The 15,989-nt window shown below is 65.5% G+C and overlaps 3 protein-coding genes across 11 annotated transcripts in view; 2 read left to right on the top strand and 1 right to left on the bottom strand.

Moving 5' to 3' along the window:
* The window catches only part of AGBL5 (AGBL carboxypeptidase 5), a gene marked incomplete at its 3' end in the record, with an annotated part of 30,567 nt that extends 23,805 nt beyond the window's left edge, over positions 1-6,762 (top strand). For 4 of the 9 annotated variants that reach the window (XM_080614958.1, XM_080614954.1, XM_080614962.1 and 1 more), the window contains 7 exons: positions 154-289; positions 553-743; positions 1,320-1,528; positions 5,080-5,195; positions 5,473-5,516; positions 5,672-6,087; positions 6,227-6,762. In XM_080614958.1, coding sequence (XP_080471084.1) covers positions 154-289; positions 553-743; positions 1,320-1,528; positions 5,080-5,195; positions 5,473-5,516; positions 5,672-6,087; positions 6,227-6,762 — 1,648 coding nt within the window. Of the gene's footprint in view, positions 1-153; positions 290-552; positions 744-1,319; positions 1,529-5,079; positions 5,196-5,472; positions 5,517-5,671 lie in introns of all 9 variants that reach the window. The other 5 variants (XM_080614959.1, XM_080614955.1, XM_080614956.1 and 2 more) reach the window with 5 other exon arrangements.
* Positions 6,714-7,249, bottom strand: OST4 (oligosaccharyltransferase complex subunit 4, non-catalytic). Its single transcript, XM_080614964.1, has 2 exons — positions 7,174-7,249; positions 6,714-6,851 (listed from the first exon to the last, which is right to left on the bottom strand). Exon 2 carries the CDS (start codon positions 6,848-6,850, stop codon positions 6,737-6,739), a length of 114 nt encoding a protein of 37 aa, XP_080471090.1. The 5' UTR covers position 6,851; positions 7,174-7,249; the 3' UTR covers positions 6,714-6,736.
* Positions 7,250-8,853: 1,604 nt separating this feature from the next.
* Positions 8,854-15,723, top strand: EMILIN1 (elastin microfibril interfacer 1; the record flags this gene model as incomplete). Its single annotated transcript, XM_080616541.1, has 8 exons — positions 8,854-9,026; positions 11,099-11,224; positions 11,840-12,048; positions 12,117-13,931; positions 14,363-14,470; positions 14,592-14,609; positions 14,964-15,098; positions 15,392-15,723. 8 exons carry the CDS (start codon positions 8,854-8,856, stop codon positions 15,721-15,723), a joined length of 2,916 nt encoding a protein of 971 aa, XP_080472667.1.
* Positions 15,724-15,989: the final 266 nt, after the last annotated feature.

Here is a 15,989-nt window from a genome sequence, read left to right as displayed (position 1 = left end):
TCTTCTGGTAGTTTCCTCCTGGAGCCCTGTCTCCAGGCAGCTGGTCACAGCAAGAGCCCCACCCACCAGGGTCTGAGGGGGGACCCCAGACCTCCTCCAAGAGGAAGCAGCCATGGATCCATTGTGTAATGTGGGCTTCCTTCTGCTCCACAGCTACACATTGGAGTGCAACTACAACACGGGGCGCTTCGTGAACACCATCCCTGTGGCCTGCCATGACAATGGGAGGGCCAGCCCACCACCCCCCACTGCCTTTCCCTCCAAATACACCGTGGAGCTGTTTGAGCAGGTGAGGGGGTTCCTGCCCATGGGAAGGGTGTCCTGCTTGGGGCTGCAGCTCCTCTAGTGCCTTCAGCAAGGGGCAGCGGGTCCCTGGGGCTGCGCTTGCCCTGCACCTGCATGTGCAGAGAGATCCCTATGGGAACACTCCTCCATTGGAGCCTGTGAACAAGCTTGGGGTTTGTCTGTGATTTGGGGTTGGGTTTCCTTTGGAGGAAGGAGCTGCTGCTCCTTCATGGAGCCTTTCTCACCAGTTGCCTTCTGCCCTGACAGGTTGGGAGAGCTTTGGCTGTGGCAGCACTGGACATGGCAGAGTGCAATCCCTGGCCCCGGATCATCCTGTCGGAGCACAGCTGCCTCAGCAACCTGCGAGCCTGGATGCTGAAGCATGTGCGCAGCATGAAGGGTGCCAATGGGGGCCCATGGAGGAGAGGAGGTTCCAAGACCCCCCCCAGGAGCTCCATGTAAGTGCCTGATGCATTATGTGCTTATGGGCTGCAGGATAATACCAGTTAGAGATTATAAATGTGAGTTACGCAGCATCTACTGAGGCCATGGTGTATCTGCTTGCTGTTCTGCCTCACTGGGGCCCATGCATGTCCCTGCTGAGTTTGTGAGCTGCAGGTGTGGGTACCCTCAGCTCTCAGACACTGCAGGCAAGAGTGGCGCACAGCCATGCAGGGGGAAGCTGTTCAGGATTCTCCTGCCCCAGTAACCTGAGAAGTGATTATGCTGTCCACATAGAGCGACAGCATCTCTTCCGCTTCCCCTCCTCCCCAAATCAGACTAGGATGGAGGAGGGACTGGGAACTCTGCAACTGTGCTGCTGCCTTGACAGTGTTATACAACATGGGGGACCGCGGGCTGCAGCTGCTCAGGAACAGCCCCTTGTGATGTTCCCATCCCCAGCAGCTCACCAGTTGCTGGAGAGTCTGATGGAGATGTTGTCTGCAGCAGCCTCGCACTGCTTCAGGGGGTTGGTAGAGGAAGACCCTTCCCTCAGAGCCGGTCTGAGTCTCCTGTTCCTCATCCCCTTTCAGCAGGCTCTCCACCTCAAACTCCGATAATGCCCTATCCCGCATAAGGAGCTTCAGCAATGGTACCAGCGGGAGTGGCAGCAGCCAGCAGGATTCACCACGGATCAGAGTCTCCCCCAGCTTCACCTTCAGCTGCAGCAGGCCCTTGGGTCTGGCCGCTGCGAGCCAGAGTCCTCCGAAGCGCAGCACCAGAGCCCCAGCACCAGGCAGAGGTAAGCTGGGCTGGGAGCCCCTCATGCACTTGATCCAAGACCTGTCGAGCTGCTGTGTGAAGCCACAGCCCTGAGGAGAGCTCTGTGCCAGCGTAACGTATGCTTTTACGTAATAAAAGTGGGTTTGTGCGGAAGAAGTACGTGTGAGCCACCATCCTGTCCCCTCGGAAGGGCCCTGGATGCCATGTGCAGCTCTCCTCTCTGTCCCTAGCAGAGTAGCCCTGGCTGGGTCAGGACAGACACCACACAGCGAGACCCAGGGCTTCTCCTGCCTGGAGGTGGCCCAGCTGAGCTCCTGCCCCACGGCTCTGCTCCCCTGTCTGGGTAGAGGCTGCCCACTGCTTTGGGACCAGAGGGACTCTGTCCGCTAGTGGCTTCTGCAGAAGCTGGCATGGAAAACCTTGCCAGGGCCCCAGCCACTTGCAAGGCCTGTGGGATACACCAAAGTGCCTTTTTCCTTCCCAGGCACCTGCTGCACAGCGGCACATTGTGGCACATGACTCAAGTCATGCCGAGGCAGGCTGGCAGTGCTGTAGTCACTGGGCGCTTTGAACGTGCATCAAGTCCTGTCCCGGTGGGGGCCGACTGGCAGCACCAAGCTGCCTGCACAGCTGGGAGACAGGCCCTGGTGAGCCCCATGGCTGCACTGTGTTCTGGCAGCAGGGGCTGCTGAAACAAGGCAAGGTGCTCCTGTGCCCCTTTGCCAGCTTCCTGGCTCTGGGGCAGGGACCTCAGCACTGATTGGGCCTCTCGGTGGTTTGGTGCTGCACTGCTCTGTGGGCTGATCCCACAGGTTCCCAGTCTAAGCAGAGCAGCTTGACTGGGAGCCCCAGTCTGCTGTGGGGCTGGTGGGCACCCTGCTCTGATGTATCCCAGAGCCCAAAGAGGGAAAGTGTGTCAGCAAAGGGCTGCTTCCAGGGGCGAGAGGCTGCCTGTGTGACTGGCGTGAGTGTTGCTGTGGTTGTGCCAAGGGTCTGTGTTCTGGTGCTGCTCTGGGAAGAGCCAGCTGCATTTCCCACTGTCAGCTTCCTTCTCGTGCTCCGCCTGTGTTCCTTGCATTGCTTCGACCCCCGTGTTTGCTTTCCAATGCTGTAGTGTCTGTGTCTCATCTGCCATGAGAACGTGGTGGGAAGGAAATAAACAGTTTGTGTTCTCATGGGCACGTTGTAACGCCTGGTCCTTCTGCCGTGCATGCCGGGCCCTGGAGCCCACGGGAGCAGCCTCCTGACACGATCCCCTCTGCTAGAAAGTTGGTGACAGTTGGGCACATGAGCAGGAAGTGACCTTTTGAGGAGCTGGAGGGGAAGAGCCTATCTCACTAGGGCAGATCAGTGGTGTTCTGCCTCCCTGGTCTGTGCTCTCTGCTTCCTGGCTGCCAGCGTGGCATCTCTTGGCAAGAGGAGTAATGGCCAGCAGAGCTGAGCACCTAGTGGGGTGTCATTTTGAAACTGGGATGTGGCTCTTCTGTCCCTGCCCTGGCATCACCTGACAGCTCTCCCTGCTGCCTCTTCTGGGTCTTTCACAGCTCCCTGCGTGCGAGGGGCTCAGCACTGCTGTGTCTGCACAAGGAAGTGCGGGCCAGGAATGCTTTGACCCCCTGGCTTTCTCTTTTGTTGCTGCCTTCCCACCAGTGGTCTCATCCTGGGGTGGTGCTAGGACTCTGTCACAGCTGCCAGGAATGAACTGGGAATGCTCAGCCCTGGCTGCTGCCAGCAAGGTGTGACAGGATAGGGGTTAAGTGGCACAGGGTGAAGCCACTGCTCCTGAGCCATGTCTCATCCTTCCCCACCCTGTGTATGTGCTGCCCTGTGCACATCTGCGTGTATGGCACAGGCAGGAGCCATACCTAAGGCCATGCCTAAGGGCAAGGGGAGGCTGCATACCACTGAGGCCACTGTGATGGCCAGTCTGTTGGGGACTTGCTGCTTGGGCTGGAGTCTGAAAAGCATCTGAGATGTGTCCCCATCCCAGCTGCATCCTCTTTGCCTGACAGGAAGACTCTTTCCTGGAGGGCCCATCCTCCTATTCATGCACTGTGCCAGCCAGGCCGCCCTGGCCATGGTGGAGTCTGGTGTTCCCACAGACACGGTGAGCGTTCAGTGGTCAGCAGAGCAGCAGGTGCTACCAGGCTAGCTCTCATCTCCTTCCTTGCAGCTGCCCTCTCTGAGGAGCAGTGGAACTGGGAAGGGAAGGGCTGGGCCATGCAGTGGTGTGGCAGGAGCCACTTTCCCAGAGGGCTGCTCTGCCAGCTTCAGACCCCCCATGCTCCAGCCCTGATCCCTCCACAGTTCCTGCCTTGGCCAAGCCCATGGAGCACAGGCTGGACCTTTTTCTGCCCATCCTTGCAAGTGCCAGGGTGAGGAGAGGGCTCTGTAGGACTCCACTGACCCTCCCGTGGCTGCCGCTGGCCTTTGCTGGCTGGAGTTTGTCACCAAATTGTGCCGTTTCGGTTGTGACAAGATTAAGAGCTATTGAAGGTAAAGCCACCACCCTGAGCAAGTGCTTGTGTGCGTCACCAACCTGCCCCATCATGGGCTTTGCAACAGTCCAACTCCTGTGCAGGGTCTTAACTCACTGTGGGGTTCCCCATGGTTCATTTGGGCATTTTACATGTTGTCTGGTCCCCAGGGGACTGTTGTGTGTCCCCCACAGGGCTAGTTCTGTGAAACACCAGCAGCATGGCCAGCCATGCCAAGGGCCAGTGCTCCACATGCTGTCCACTGGGCTTATATCTCCAGGAGCAGGGCTCTGGAGCTTGCTCTCTCTGTGCTTGCCCTGTGCCTGCCCCAGGCTGCCCCGGAGCCTGGCTTTACCACATCCTATGGAGCTGATGGGCACTTTCCCTGGGCCTGGAGAGCTGTCCCCCCATCAGCCTCCTGGGTCTGCCTGGCACAGCTGGTTGAGAGCCCATTGCACCAGTGAGCATGAACCAGGGTTGGGCCCTGACTCCCCAGTCCTGCCTGTGCTGTCCCTACCCATCTCCTGCACTCCAGCACGGGCACAAAGCCTGGTCCTCTGCCACAGCCTTGTTCTGTGGTGACAGAGACGCGTGTCTGATGCTGCTGCTTCTGGCTTCAGTTCCCAGCAGCAGCCCTGGCCCCACGCTGAGTTGCTGAGTCCTGTCATGGTCCTTCCTGCTGGTGCCTCAGCAGCTTCCAAAGCAGCTCCTCCCGCTCTTTGGCTTTGGGGCTGCAACTCAGTAGCCTGGCCATGGCAAGGCCAGCAGGCAGCTCTGTCCCAGCTCTCCTGGCTAAAAGGACACACTGCAGTGTCCAGGAGCTCAGTGCATGGCTGCTGTGCTGCAGGGAATGGTGCCTTACCCAGTGGTGTGGGGATGCGTCAGGCCCGTTGGCTGGGCACACACTCCAGTGTGGCTGTGGAGCTGCAGCAGCTCGGTGCTGCCAGCACATGAGGGTCCGTGTGCCAACCCTGTCCTGTGCTGGCTCTGTGTGCTGAGGTCAGGCAGCCACTGCCCTGCTGCAGCTCAGAGGCCCCTCACCACCTCCGTGTGTGCCTGGCACGGGCTGAGCTCTCTGTTGTTTGTCACACAGGGACCCTGCCATTGGGCACCCAGACAGCACCAAGCACAGGCACCAGCCACGGTCCACAGGAGGCCCAGCAAGGTGCAGAAGAGCCAGTGGCTGATCATGGCCCAGCACAGCTGCAGGTACCACAGGGTGCTGGGGGGGATGCCCCATGGCTCTGGGACTTCTGGGGAGCAGTGGCGTACGGAATGTGGGGGCACACACACTGTGAGCTGTCATACCCTATCTGTGGGGCTCCACTGGGAGCTTCTGCCCCTCATGCACATTTCCCAAGCCTTGCAGACAGCTGGGGCAGGAGGGAAGGCCCAGTTCGATGGCTTTCCTCCCTGCAGCCATGGGGGGTTCCTGTGAGGAGCACACTCCCTAGGTCACCGACCTATTCTCCTCTCCTCTTTACAGGCGATCCCCAGGAAGCTGGATGCCAGGAGAGCAGAGCAACCCAGGTAGGTGTGGAGGTACCCCACAGCATGGGGCACCCCTGGACTGGCCCAGAGCCCACGCTGACACTGGCAATGGGACTGGAGATACAGGGGGGTTGGGCAGAGGCACACCCACCCCAGCAGCACCCACCTCAGGAGTGGCCCATGGGTCTCTGCAGGCACCCCCCACGCCCCAGCAGGATCCCCGTGCGGAGGAAAAGGGCAGTGACTGGGCAGAACCCACCAGGGCTCCACACCAACAGCACCACAGCCCACCAGGCCAGGACATTCAACCAGGATAGGCCCCAGACCTCACAGCCTCCGCCAGGTAGGGTGCGGCGTGGGGCTGTAGGGCTGCAGCACCCACTCAGTGCCCAGTGCAGGAGGGGACCATCACCCCTAGCCATGCTGGGTGGCCTCGGTGTGCTGCACCAGGCCCAGGACTCCACAACCCCCAGGCCTGGGACAGCCCTGCTGGTGGCCAACACTAGTCCCTGTCCCTGCAGGGCTCTGCCCAGAGCCCCCTGCACTCCCCGAGGGGGTGCAGAGTGCCGAGGGACTCCTCCTGTGTGGGAACAAGGTCCTGCACCCCCAGGTATGGACCTGCAGGGCTGCAGTGCGGACATGGGCACCCCAGCCCAGCTCTGCCCTGTGGTGGCGGGGCCTGGGCAGGGGCCATGGTCCTGGGGAGGGGGCTCCATTCTCACTGCCCCAGCCCCTCTGCTCCCTCACAGCACCCAGCTGCGGGCCCTCCATCGCTCAGCTCCTATCGGCAGCTCCTCTCGTTCTGCGCCGAAGCCTGATCGTGCTCTGGCACCCCGGATCCCCACCACAGGGCAGGGCTGGGCTCCCCCTGCCACGGGCCTTGGCTGGACTAAAGCTGCAGCAGCGCGGGGCTCTCTCTGCGGCCGCCGCACCACTCACCCCACACCGTGCCTACGCCGGCCACCGCTGCTGGCCCACAGCAGCTCCCAGTGATAGCAGGCTCCCACCAGGGACAGCCCCGCTCCTCCCCGCGGGACCGGCGGAGGGGCCTGGCACAGGAGGGAGGGGTCAGGGATTTTTACATCACACGGTTTCATATTGTATTACTGTGTTTCCGTTAAAGTTTGTTTGGAAGAAGCGCGGCCTCTTGTCTCAGCGCAGCACCACTCTGCTGTGGTTATCATGGAGTAGGGCAGCTGGGGGCTGGTCTGCGGGTGAGCCAGTCTTGGGGTGCTGGTGCGGTGCATCCCCAGGCGGCCTCACTCCTGCTTCTTGGGGTTGTTGACGGCCACGTAGTGGTAGAGCACAACGAGGAGGAAGAGCGACACGCCCAGCATGTTGGCGAAGATGGCGAGCTGCACGTCCGTTATCATCCTGCCGGGGAATCGCGCTGCCAGCCACGCCGGGACACCCCAAAGACCCCAGCCCCACTGCGACGACCCCAAGGACCCCAATCCCCTGCCAGGACATGCCAAGGCACAGCCCACCCGCCCGGGATACCCCCGGGGCCCTCACACTCCGCTGGGACTCCTCCATGGACCTCCGCTCTGCCGGTGCAGCCCCAGTACCCCACTGGGACACGCCGGGACCCACCCAGGACCCCCAGCCCCACCCGTGCACCGCCGAGACCCCCCCGGGGCTGACCGCCCCCGCGCGGGGCAGAACCCCGGTACCGACACGCCTCCCCCGTACTCACGCGCCACCGGTGCTGCCGCTGCCGCCACGTCTCCCTGCGCCTCGCGCGACTTCCGGCAGCGGGGGAAGGGGCGGGGCTTCTTGGAGACGTCAGACCCGCCTCGGTCTCCGCGGTGACGTCACGGCCCCGTGCCTTCCACACGGTGACGTCACTGCCTGACTGTACCGCGGGGCTCTCGGCTCTGCAGTGACGTCACAGCTCCTGGCCCCGGTTGGAGCCCCCCCACTTCGGCCGCCGACACCATACAAGGCTGGGAGAGGGGCAGGGGGCGGGGCCTCGGGGAGGGCGCGGCCCAGGGCGGCCGGAGCTAATTATAGGTGCTGGAAGGGCGAGAGCGGGGATTGGAGTGTGCTGAGACCGCACTGAGGTGTCCTTGGGGGTGCTGCTCCGTACTGGGCTTGATGGTGGGCTGAGCAGCGCCCGCCTCACAAAGCCCCACGGCCTCACCGAGCACTGATAGGGGTAACATTGCTCCCCTGGCTGGGGGCTGGGGACAGCCATGGCTTGTTGCCCGGCCAAGCACAGCCCAGACCCCCCGGCTCCACTTTACCCCTCCCCCTCGCCCTCCTTCCCCTCCTCCCTCCCTCCCCCATCCAGCTGCCTGCAGCTGTTTGTGCTTAACCCACATCCAGCAGCCCTGGGGAGCGGCGGGTTCCCGCGCTGCTGTGCCAGGCCGTGACGTCACCCCGGGGCGGGCGCCAAGGCGTGATGTCAGTGTGAGGTCGTGACATCACTATATGGCCTGGGGAAGCCATGGTGTCACTGCAGGGTGCTGTCCGTGGTGAGATGGCCACTGTGTCACCACCTGCTCCTGGCTGGAACCTTGCTCCCATGGCGCTGGTGACCTCTGTCCTCAGCACAGTGCCATGGGGCTCAGCACCCACTGAGACATGGCACCAGCATGGGGCCATGGCAGTGTCAGGTACTGTGTGCCAGGCGTGTTGCTGCCAATACCCCCAGCCTGGCTCAGGGAGCCCCAAGATGGAAACCCACAAGCACAGCCCCGGGCAAGCAGGAAAAGAGGGTGCAGTGGGGGATGGACCCATAGCATCCAGGGCTGCAGTGTGGGGACTACGGGTGTGCAAGGAGCCGAGGTCTGCAGGAGGAGCCGTGAGAAGCGGTGGCCATGGGAGCCCATGTGGGGCGTGGGCAGGCGCGCGAGGCCGCAGCAGTATGGGGCGGCGGGGGGGGACCCGTGGCAGTAGCACCCGCCGCGCTGGCTGCCTGCAGCCCTGGCCCCCTGCCCGGCCTCTCTGGCTTCCCCCGTCCCTCCTTCCCGTCCTCGCTGGCGTCCCGGCCTAACGAGAAGCAGATGTGCTGGGCGGGCGGCGGGGGCCGGCGGGGGCCGTGGTGCCCGGCGGAGGCCGGGACGCGCCGGGGGCCGCGCTGGCCGGCTCGGGGGCCGCGGCTGGCAGGAAGCGGGGGGCCCCGGGGACCCCGTCGAGCGGGCAGTGCGGGGCGGCTCTGGCGGCGAGGGGCTGGCCGAGGCGCGGCCGAGGGGAGGGCAGAGCCGCCGTTCGGAGCCGAGCCGTGCAGAGCCAGGAGAGACGGGGCTGCGACGGGACGCGCTACGCGCTCCTGAGCTGGGCTGTGTCCGCCGAACAGCACCACGCCGAGCCACGCCGTGCCGGGCCGAGCCGTGCCACGCCGAGCCGAGCCGTGCCGAGCTGCTCGCCCAGCATGGCCCCCTGGCTCTGGCCGTGCCTCCTGGCCGCCCAGGCCTTGGCCGCCAACTTCCCCTCCAGGTACAGCCTCTACACGGGGGGGTCTGCCTCGCTCGGCACCGTCCAGGCTACAGCCCCGCAAAGCCCCGCCACGTCCCATGGAGCTGCCCGAGCCGCCAGCCGGCACAGGTAGGAGCCGTGACCACCGGGCGAGACAGGAGAGCACCCTCGGCGGCACCGTGTCCCAGAGCACCGAGGAATAAGTTCTCCCACCACCAGCCCGGTGCCGGCACATGCCACATCTGGCACGGGGTGTGCAGGTCCTGTCCCGAAGGGTGCTGCTGTGCCGGGTGCTCGGGATGCCCTGACTGGTAGGGCCACCCACACCCCTCACTCACCCACTGTGTGCAGATGGTGGGTGTGGGCTTGGGGCATGTGGACGGGACGGCGCGGGGGACTCCAGAAGGCACACGTGGGGCCAGGCACCAGGAGCCCTCTGACGAGGGCACAGACTGGCTGGGGGGGTTTTGGTGCTGGACTGCGTGCTGCTGTGCCAGGGATTCCCGTACTGGCCGTGCCACAGCATCCACACGTCCGTGCTGTGCACACCAGCACGGGGTCAGCACTGTCGGGGGCAGGACGGGGTGAGGAGCCCAGACCCACCATGTTCCCATCCCCATCCTTGTCCCCACCCGTGCCGTGCCCGCGGGTGGGCGGTGTCGGGCTGTGGGGCTGGCATGGGGCAGCTTGTGCCTGGAGGCCAGGAAGTTGGGGGCACAGGGCTGGAGGGGGTCCCACACCGGGCTGGGGGTCACATTTTCATCGTGGCCACATCAGCACCGCAGCAGCGTGGCTGCATGGGGTGGAGCTGCACCGGCTCGGCCACAGCCGGCAGCTGCCCCGTCCCTGCCCCACTGACAGACCCACAGCTGTCCCACGCACCCCAGGGCAGGATGGTAGGGCCTGGCTGCAGGAGTGGGGCTGCCTGGAAAGGGGGGATGTGGGTCGGGCACCTCCAGACCCCAGCCCTGCAGGGCTGTGGCTGAGCATAGACCTGTGGCTTTGGGGGCACAGTGGAGTCTCCCCATGGCTTGGGGGGCAGAGCGGCCCCTCCCCATGCTCAGGGAGCACGGGAGCCATCCCCATGCCCTGCCCCATCAGGAGGGCTCTCGTCCCATCCATCTCCTCCCTGCATGTGGACATCCTGGTTCCGGGCAGTGGGACCCTGGGGTCCCGCCGCTGTGGGGCAGAAGGGGGCAGGGAATGGAAGGGAATGGGAAGGGAATGGGAAGGGAAGGGGGGGGGGGCATAAGTCGGCGCAGGAATTCCCGGCGGCCCCCGGGGAGGAGCTGGAATCCAGCTGGGGCCTGAGGGGAACCAGCCGGGATGACGGGAACCGGCCGCGGCACCACAGGCCCTCACCGCAGCCCAGCTCCTCCGGGGGGGCCGCTCCCTGTGGGGCTGCTCTGTGTGGGGCTGATGGGGCTGGGATCCAGGCTCTGTGCTCCAGGCTGAGGCCATATACGGCTGTGCCAGGGTCCCTGCACCCTGTGGGCCTGGCCTGGAGACCTGTGCCTTGGAACCGGGGTCCCTGCAGCCTGTGAGGCTGGGCTGGCGTCCAGCGCCATGTCTGAGGGTTTGCACCTGTCTGGTAGCTGGGGGACTCCATTGCTGGTCCTGGGTCCTGGCACCCCCAGAGTGTGGGGGCAGCAGTGCCACTGTACAGGGATACTGTTCCCCCAACCCACCACCCGCTCTGGCTCAGGGGGGCAGTTGACCCCCACCTGGAGAATGCTGGTTGGGGGGTGCAATGGCCATGGCATGGCTGTCCCAGCCCCACCAGTGGGGACAGGGGACATGCAGTGCAGTGATGGAGTGGGATGTGGGGTGCCTGTCCCCAGGATTGGCAGCACAGGCCCCACAGCATAGTGTGACAGAGTGCCTGGCACCCCAAACCCTGCCCGGCCTCCCTGAACCTCACAGGCAGAGTCCCCCTCCCCACATGGGCTGCAACTGTTCCTGTGGTGCCCCCAGCCCCTGTCAAGGGCCCCTATGCTATGGGCAACCGAGCAGGGCAGGGATGAAAGGGCTGCGGAATGGGGCAGGATCCAGCCCATTAACCCCACAGCTCTGGACCGTGACGGCTGCTACCGGTGGAGCCGGCAGGGCGAGCGCAGGGGGTGTCGGGGTGGGGGATGCCTGCTGTGTGTCAGGATGGTGCCCGGTGTGAGCCAGGCGGACATGCTGACCTCTTCCTGCAGGAACTGGTGTGCCTACGTGGTGACACGCACTGTGAGCTGTGTGGTGGAGGATGGCGTCGAGAGCTTCGTGAAGCCAGATTACCAGCCCTGCGGCTGGGGGCAGCTCCAGTGTCCCCGCGTCCTGGCGTGAGTGGAACGACACCGGGGGGACCCGGGGCATGGGACAGAGCTGGGTCTGGCTGCAGCGCTGTGGCCGCCGCCAGTGTTTATCCACCCCAGGGTTGTGTTTACTTTGCGCAAGAGCCAGCTGCTTGCGCGGGGCTGGATGGGTGACCGGCTCCCCCTGCGAGGCACATGCAGGGACCCCCATGCACCTCACACCAGGGCACGTCTGCAACCGGCACCTCAGAGGTGGGGCCACCAGTTTGGGGGGATGGCAACAGTGGGGTTGGAGGGGCTGGCCGGGGAGAACTCCCAGTCAGCGGCATTTGAGCAAGAGGCCAACAGGGCCACGCCATGGCCTGAGTTTGGTTTTGCTCCTGACTTGCCGCTGCCTAGCCCTGAGCCACTGCCTGACACAGCCACACACACTGGGATTGTGGTGCTCAGCGTGACCCCAGAATGGGAACCTGGCAGGAGCTGAGACTGAGTGCAGGCAGGGAGCTCAGTGCGGGCAGGGAGCTCAGTGTGAGCAGGGCTCCCCCCAGCCCACATCGGGGACCCCCACGCAGCTGTTCCCAGTCTGCCCAGCTGGGTTCCCCATCCCCATCCCTGCTGCAGCAGAGTCCCATCTGCCTGCAGGTACCGCAGCTTCCTGAGGCCCCGATACAAGCTGTCCCAGCGGACGGTGTCGGAGCTGGCCTGGCGCTGCTGCCAGGGATACTCAGGCGAGGACTGCACCGAGGGGCCAGTGCCAGCTGTCCCGCAGCCCACAGGCCGGCCCCGGCCCCGGCCCGGCCGCCCCACACTCTCTGGCTTTGGCAACACCCTCAGCGGCCTAGGGGGTGAAGGTAATGCCGGTGGTGAGGGTGGGGGGAACCTCCCGCCGGGGTGACACTGACAGTGCAATGCGGCACAGGCGGCGGGGATGCAGAGAAGGTGCGGCGGCTGGAGGAGCAAGTGCGGCGGCTGAGCGAGCAGGTGGAGGAGCTGCGGGCCGGGCAGGAGCCACCACTGGAGCACCCGCAACGAGCAGCAGCGGGCGGCAGCCCTGAGGGCGAGCAACCGGCTGATGCGGCCCCAGCTGAGATGCGGGAGGTGCTGAGCCAAGTCCAGCGGCGGCTGGAGGAGCTGGAGACCCGCCTGCAGCACCAAGAGGGTGGCCGGGATGGCACAGTGGCAGCGGTGGAAGGGGGCCCAGCGGCGGCGATGGCCCTGCATGAGCTGGAGCGACGGCTGCAGGAGACCTGTGCTGCCTGCACAGCCAGCACCGAGGGGCTGAGGCGGCAGATGGCCGAGGACCGGGAGCGCATGCGGGCGCTGGAGAAGCTGGTGGGCTCGGTGGACCAGCGCAACCGGGAGGCGGTGGAGACGGTGCAGCGGCACATCAGCAGCCTGAGCAGCCGCCTGGCCCCGCAGCCACTGCCGGATGACCTACACCGGCGCTTGGCCGAGCTGGAGCGGCGGCTGGAGGGGCTGCCTATGGCAGCGGTGGTGGGGCCGGGCGGCCAGGGCCCAGTGCTAGCCCGGAGGCTGGCCGAGCTGGAGGGGCGGCTGAACGCCTCCCGGGCTGGTCCGTGGGCCCCTGAGCCTGAGTGGCGGCAGGGTGGGCTGCCAGGACGTGTGGCCAACCTGAGCCGGGCCGTGGAGGGGCTGGCGGCAAGTGGGGCGCAGCGCGGTGCCCGCCTGACCGAGCTGGAGGGGCTGCTGGCCCGCTGCAGCCAGCCCTGCACAGCACCACCAGCAGGCAGCCAGGATGGGCAGCTTGGAACACCGCTGCAGCAGCTGGAGCAGCGGCTGCAGGACACCGAGGGGCAGCTCCAGGCCCTGGGGGCCGGCAGGGACGGGCTGGCGGGGACGCTGCAGGGTCTGCGGGCGGAGGGCGGGGAGCTGCGGGAGCTGCTGGGGGAACAAGGGGAAGCACTGGGGCGGCTGCTGGTGCAGCTGGAGCCGGGGGGCACCGTGGCGGAGGAGCTGGCACAGCTCCGCAACCGGACGGGGCGCCTGGAGGCTGAGCTGAGGGGGGCGAGCGGCAGCCACTGCCCCCAGCCCTGCACCCCACTGCTGGCTGGAGAGCTGCAGCAGCTGCGGGTGAAGGTGGACGCCTGCACCGCCGCCTGCCGCCCGCCACAGCCTGGCCTCACTGCACCAGAGCTGGAGCCGGAGGCCCCTCTGGAAGGGTTCAGCGTCTTTGGGGGCACATCGTCCTCGGAGCTGCAAGCGCTGCGGGGTGAGCTGGCATCAGCGCTGCTCTCCCTGAGTGGGCTCAATGCCACGGTGGAGGGGCTGCAGGATGCTCTGGACCAGCAGGATGCCCGGCAGCGCCAGCTGGGCGCCGTCACTGACCGCATCGTGTCTGAGCTGGACCAGGCGGCGGCAGCGGCAGCGGTGCGGGAGGCCGAGAGTGAGGAGCGGCTGGAGGCGCTGGCGCGGGAGCTGGCGCGCACCGGGGGCTGCCCTGCCGGCCTGGAGCCGCGCGTGGCCAAGCTGGAGGGTGTCTGCGAGCAGCTGGAGGCTGTGGCGGGCGGGCTGCGGGGTGTCCGTGATGGCCTGGGCCGGCATGTGGCCGGGCTGTGGGCTGCGGTGCGGGAGCTGAATGGCACGGCCGGCACCCAGGCCGTGCTGCTGGAGAAGGCGCTGCAGGCGCAGCTCCAGCGCCGCCTTGGAGCCCTCAACGCCAGCCTGGAGCACCTGCGTGGGGACGTACTGAGCCTGACCGCGAAGGACCTCACCGGTGCGGGAGCACGGGGCGTCGTGGGGATGTGGGGACCCGGGGTCACTGGAGACTGGTGGGGCGTAGGGAGGTGGGGGCATGGCTGGGGGCCATGGGGGTGTTGGGGTGTGCAGACACGGGACAACAAGAGGCTGCAGGATGTGGGTCTGCCGTCCATGGGGATGTGGGGCTCAAGATGTGGGGACACAAGCCATGGGGATGTAGGGCTGTGGGGACATGGGGATGCAAGTCTTGGGGGCTCAAATCACGAGGATGTGGGGATATGGAGATGTATGTAATAAGGACATGGGGGCTCAAGTTATGGGGACATGGAGCTGCAGTGCATGAGAGCATGGGGACAGAAGTCGTCGGGATGTGGGGGCTCAAGGCATAGGGATGTGGGCCTGTTGGGCTGTGGGGCTGGGGCAGTTCTAACCCCATTTTCCCCTTAGGCCCTCCTGGGCCCCCTGGACCCATTGGCCCCATAGGTGAGATGGGCCCCCCCGGCCCTGCTGGGCCCCCTGGTAAGGATGGAGAACAAGGCCCCATGGGCCCCCCAGGTAAGAAGCAGCCCCTCAGTGCCCCATCACCCACAGTGGGGCAGCACTGGCATAGCTGGATCCTGTGCCTGAGTGTCCTGCCCCATGCCGGCCCTGCAACGCAACTCGCCTTCTCTCCTAGGGCTGCCAGGAGAGAGAGGTAAGGCTGGGGACTTGGGGGCACTATGTGGGGCTGGAGACTGGGGGGGCATTGAGGGGATGCAGAATGAGGGGTCTTTGGGGTACGAGGGGGTGGGGACTGGCAGGGGCTTTGGGCAGGGCATGGGGGTTGGACAGGCTACAGTGGCATCTGGGGGTGGGGACAGAGGGTGAGGGAAGCAGGTTGGGGTACATGGAGGGACACTGGGCAGCTTGGGATCATGCGCACAGCTGGGGGCACAAGGGATTTATGTGATGAAGGAGGAGAGCATATAGATGCAGGAAAGGGGCAGATATACTGGGGCCAGGGCTTGGGGTGCTGGTCTGGGTTGCCCATTTCTGACACGGTGTCTAGGCGATGTGGGGGAGCCGGGCTCTGTGCCCCGCGTCGCCTTCTCGGCTGCCCTGAGCACCCGGCGGACAGAGCCAGGCACCGTCCCCTTCGACCAGGTCTTGCTCAACGACGGTGGCGCCTATGACCCTGAGACAGGTGAGCGGCCACACAGCTCCCCATGTGTGGGGCAGGGTGGGCTGTGGGGTGGGACAGGGGCTACAGTGGGGGCTGAAGGGGCTCCACAGACATGGGTGAATCATGACCCTGGGGTGTGCTGAAGGCCATGGGATGGGGTGTCCTCAGGGATGTTGTGCCCACCCCATGGGTGAATTGACAGCCACGAGGTGCAGTGGGGGAGCCCAGGGGTGTAGAGCCCACTCTGGGGACACGGGGGAGTTCGTGGAGCTGGGGTGGCCGCTGGCACTGACACCCACCACCTGTGGCCACAGGCATGTTCACAGCGCCGGTGAGCGGGCGGTACCTGGTAAGCGCGGTGCTGACAGGACACAAGGGCGAGAAGCTGGAGGCCGTGCTGTCCCGCTCCAACCTGGGCATCGCCCGCCTGGACTCAGCTGGGTTCCAGCCCGAGGGGCTGGAGAAGGAGCCAGTGGCTGCGCTGCAGCCCAGCCCTGGCTCCCTCGGTGTCTTCAGCCTCCTGCTGCCGTTGGCGGCTGGCGAGACCCTCTGTGTGGACCTGGTCTCAGGGCGCCTGGCTCATGCACCCGATGAGCCCCTCACTGTGTTCAGTGGGGCCCTGCTCTATGACGCCGAGGAGCCCTAGAACCACCTAACCCTCGAGACGCCCCCCAGGCACGGGGGGTCCCCTCACCCCACCAGGACCCCCCCCACCTGCCCCATTATTTATCAGCACCCCCTACTCCTCATTCCCACCCCACTGCCACATGCCCCAGAGCCACACCACCCTTCCCGGCCCACCACGGACCCCCCCTACCCCCACGAAATAAAGATGCGGCACCGGGTTTTGTACCCATGGCTCTGGCTCCTTCCTGTGCCCCCACTGTTTATTGCCCCATTCTGGGGCTCCGG

The sequence above is a fragment of the Psittacula echo genome (genome assembly GCF_963264785.1).
Source record: "Psittacula echo genome assembly, chromosome: 4".
NCBI lineage: Eukaryota > Metazoa > Chordata > Aves > Psittaciformes > Psittacidae > Psittacula > Psittacula echo.
This window is presented reverse-complemented; position numbering and strand designations above follow the sequence as displayed.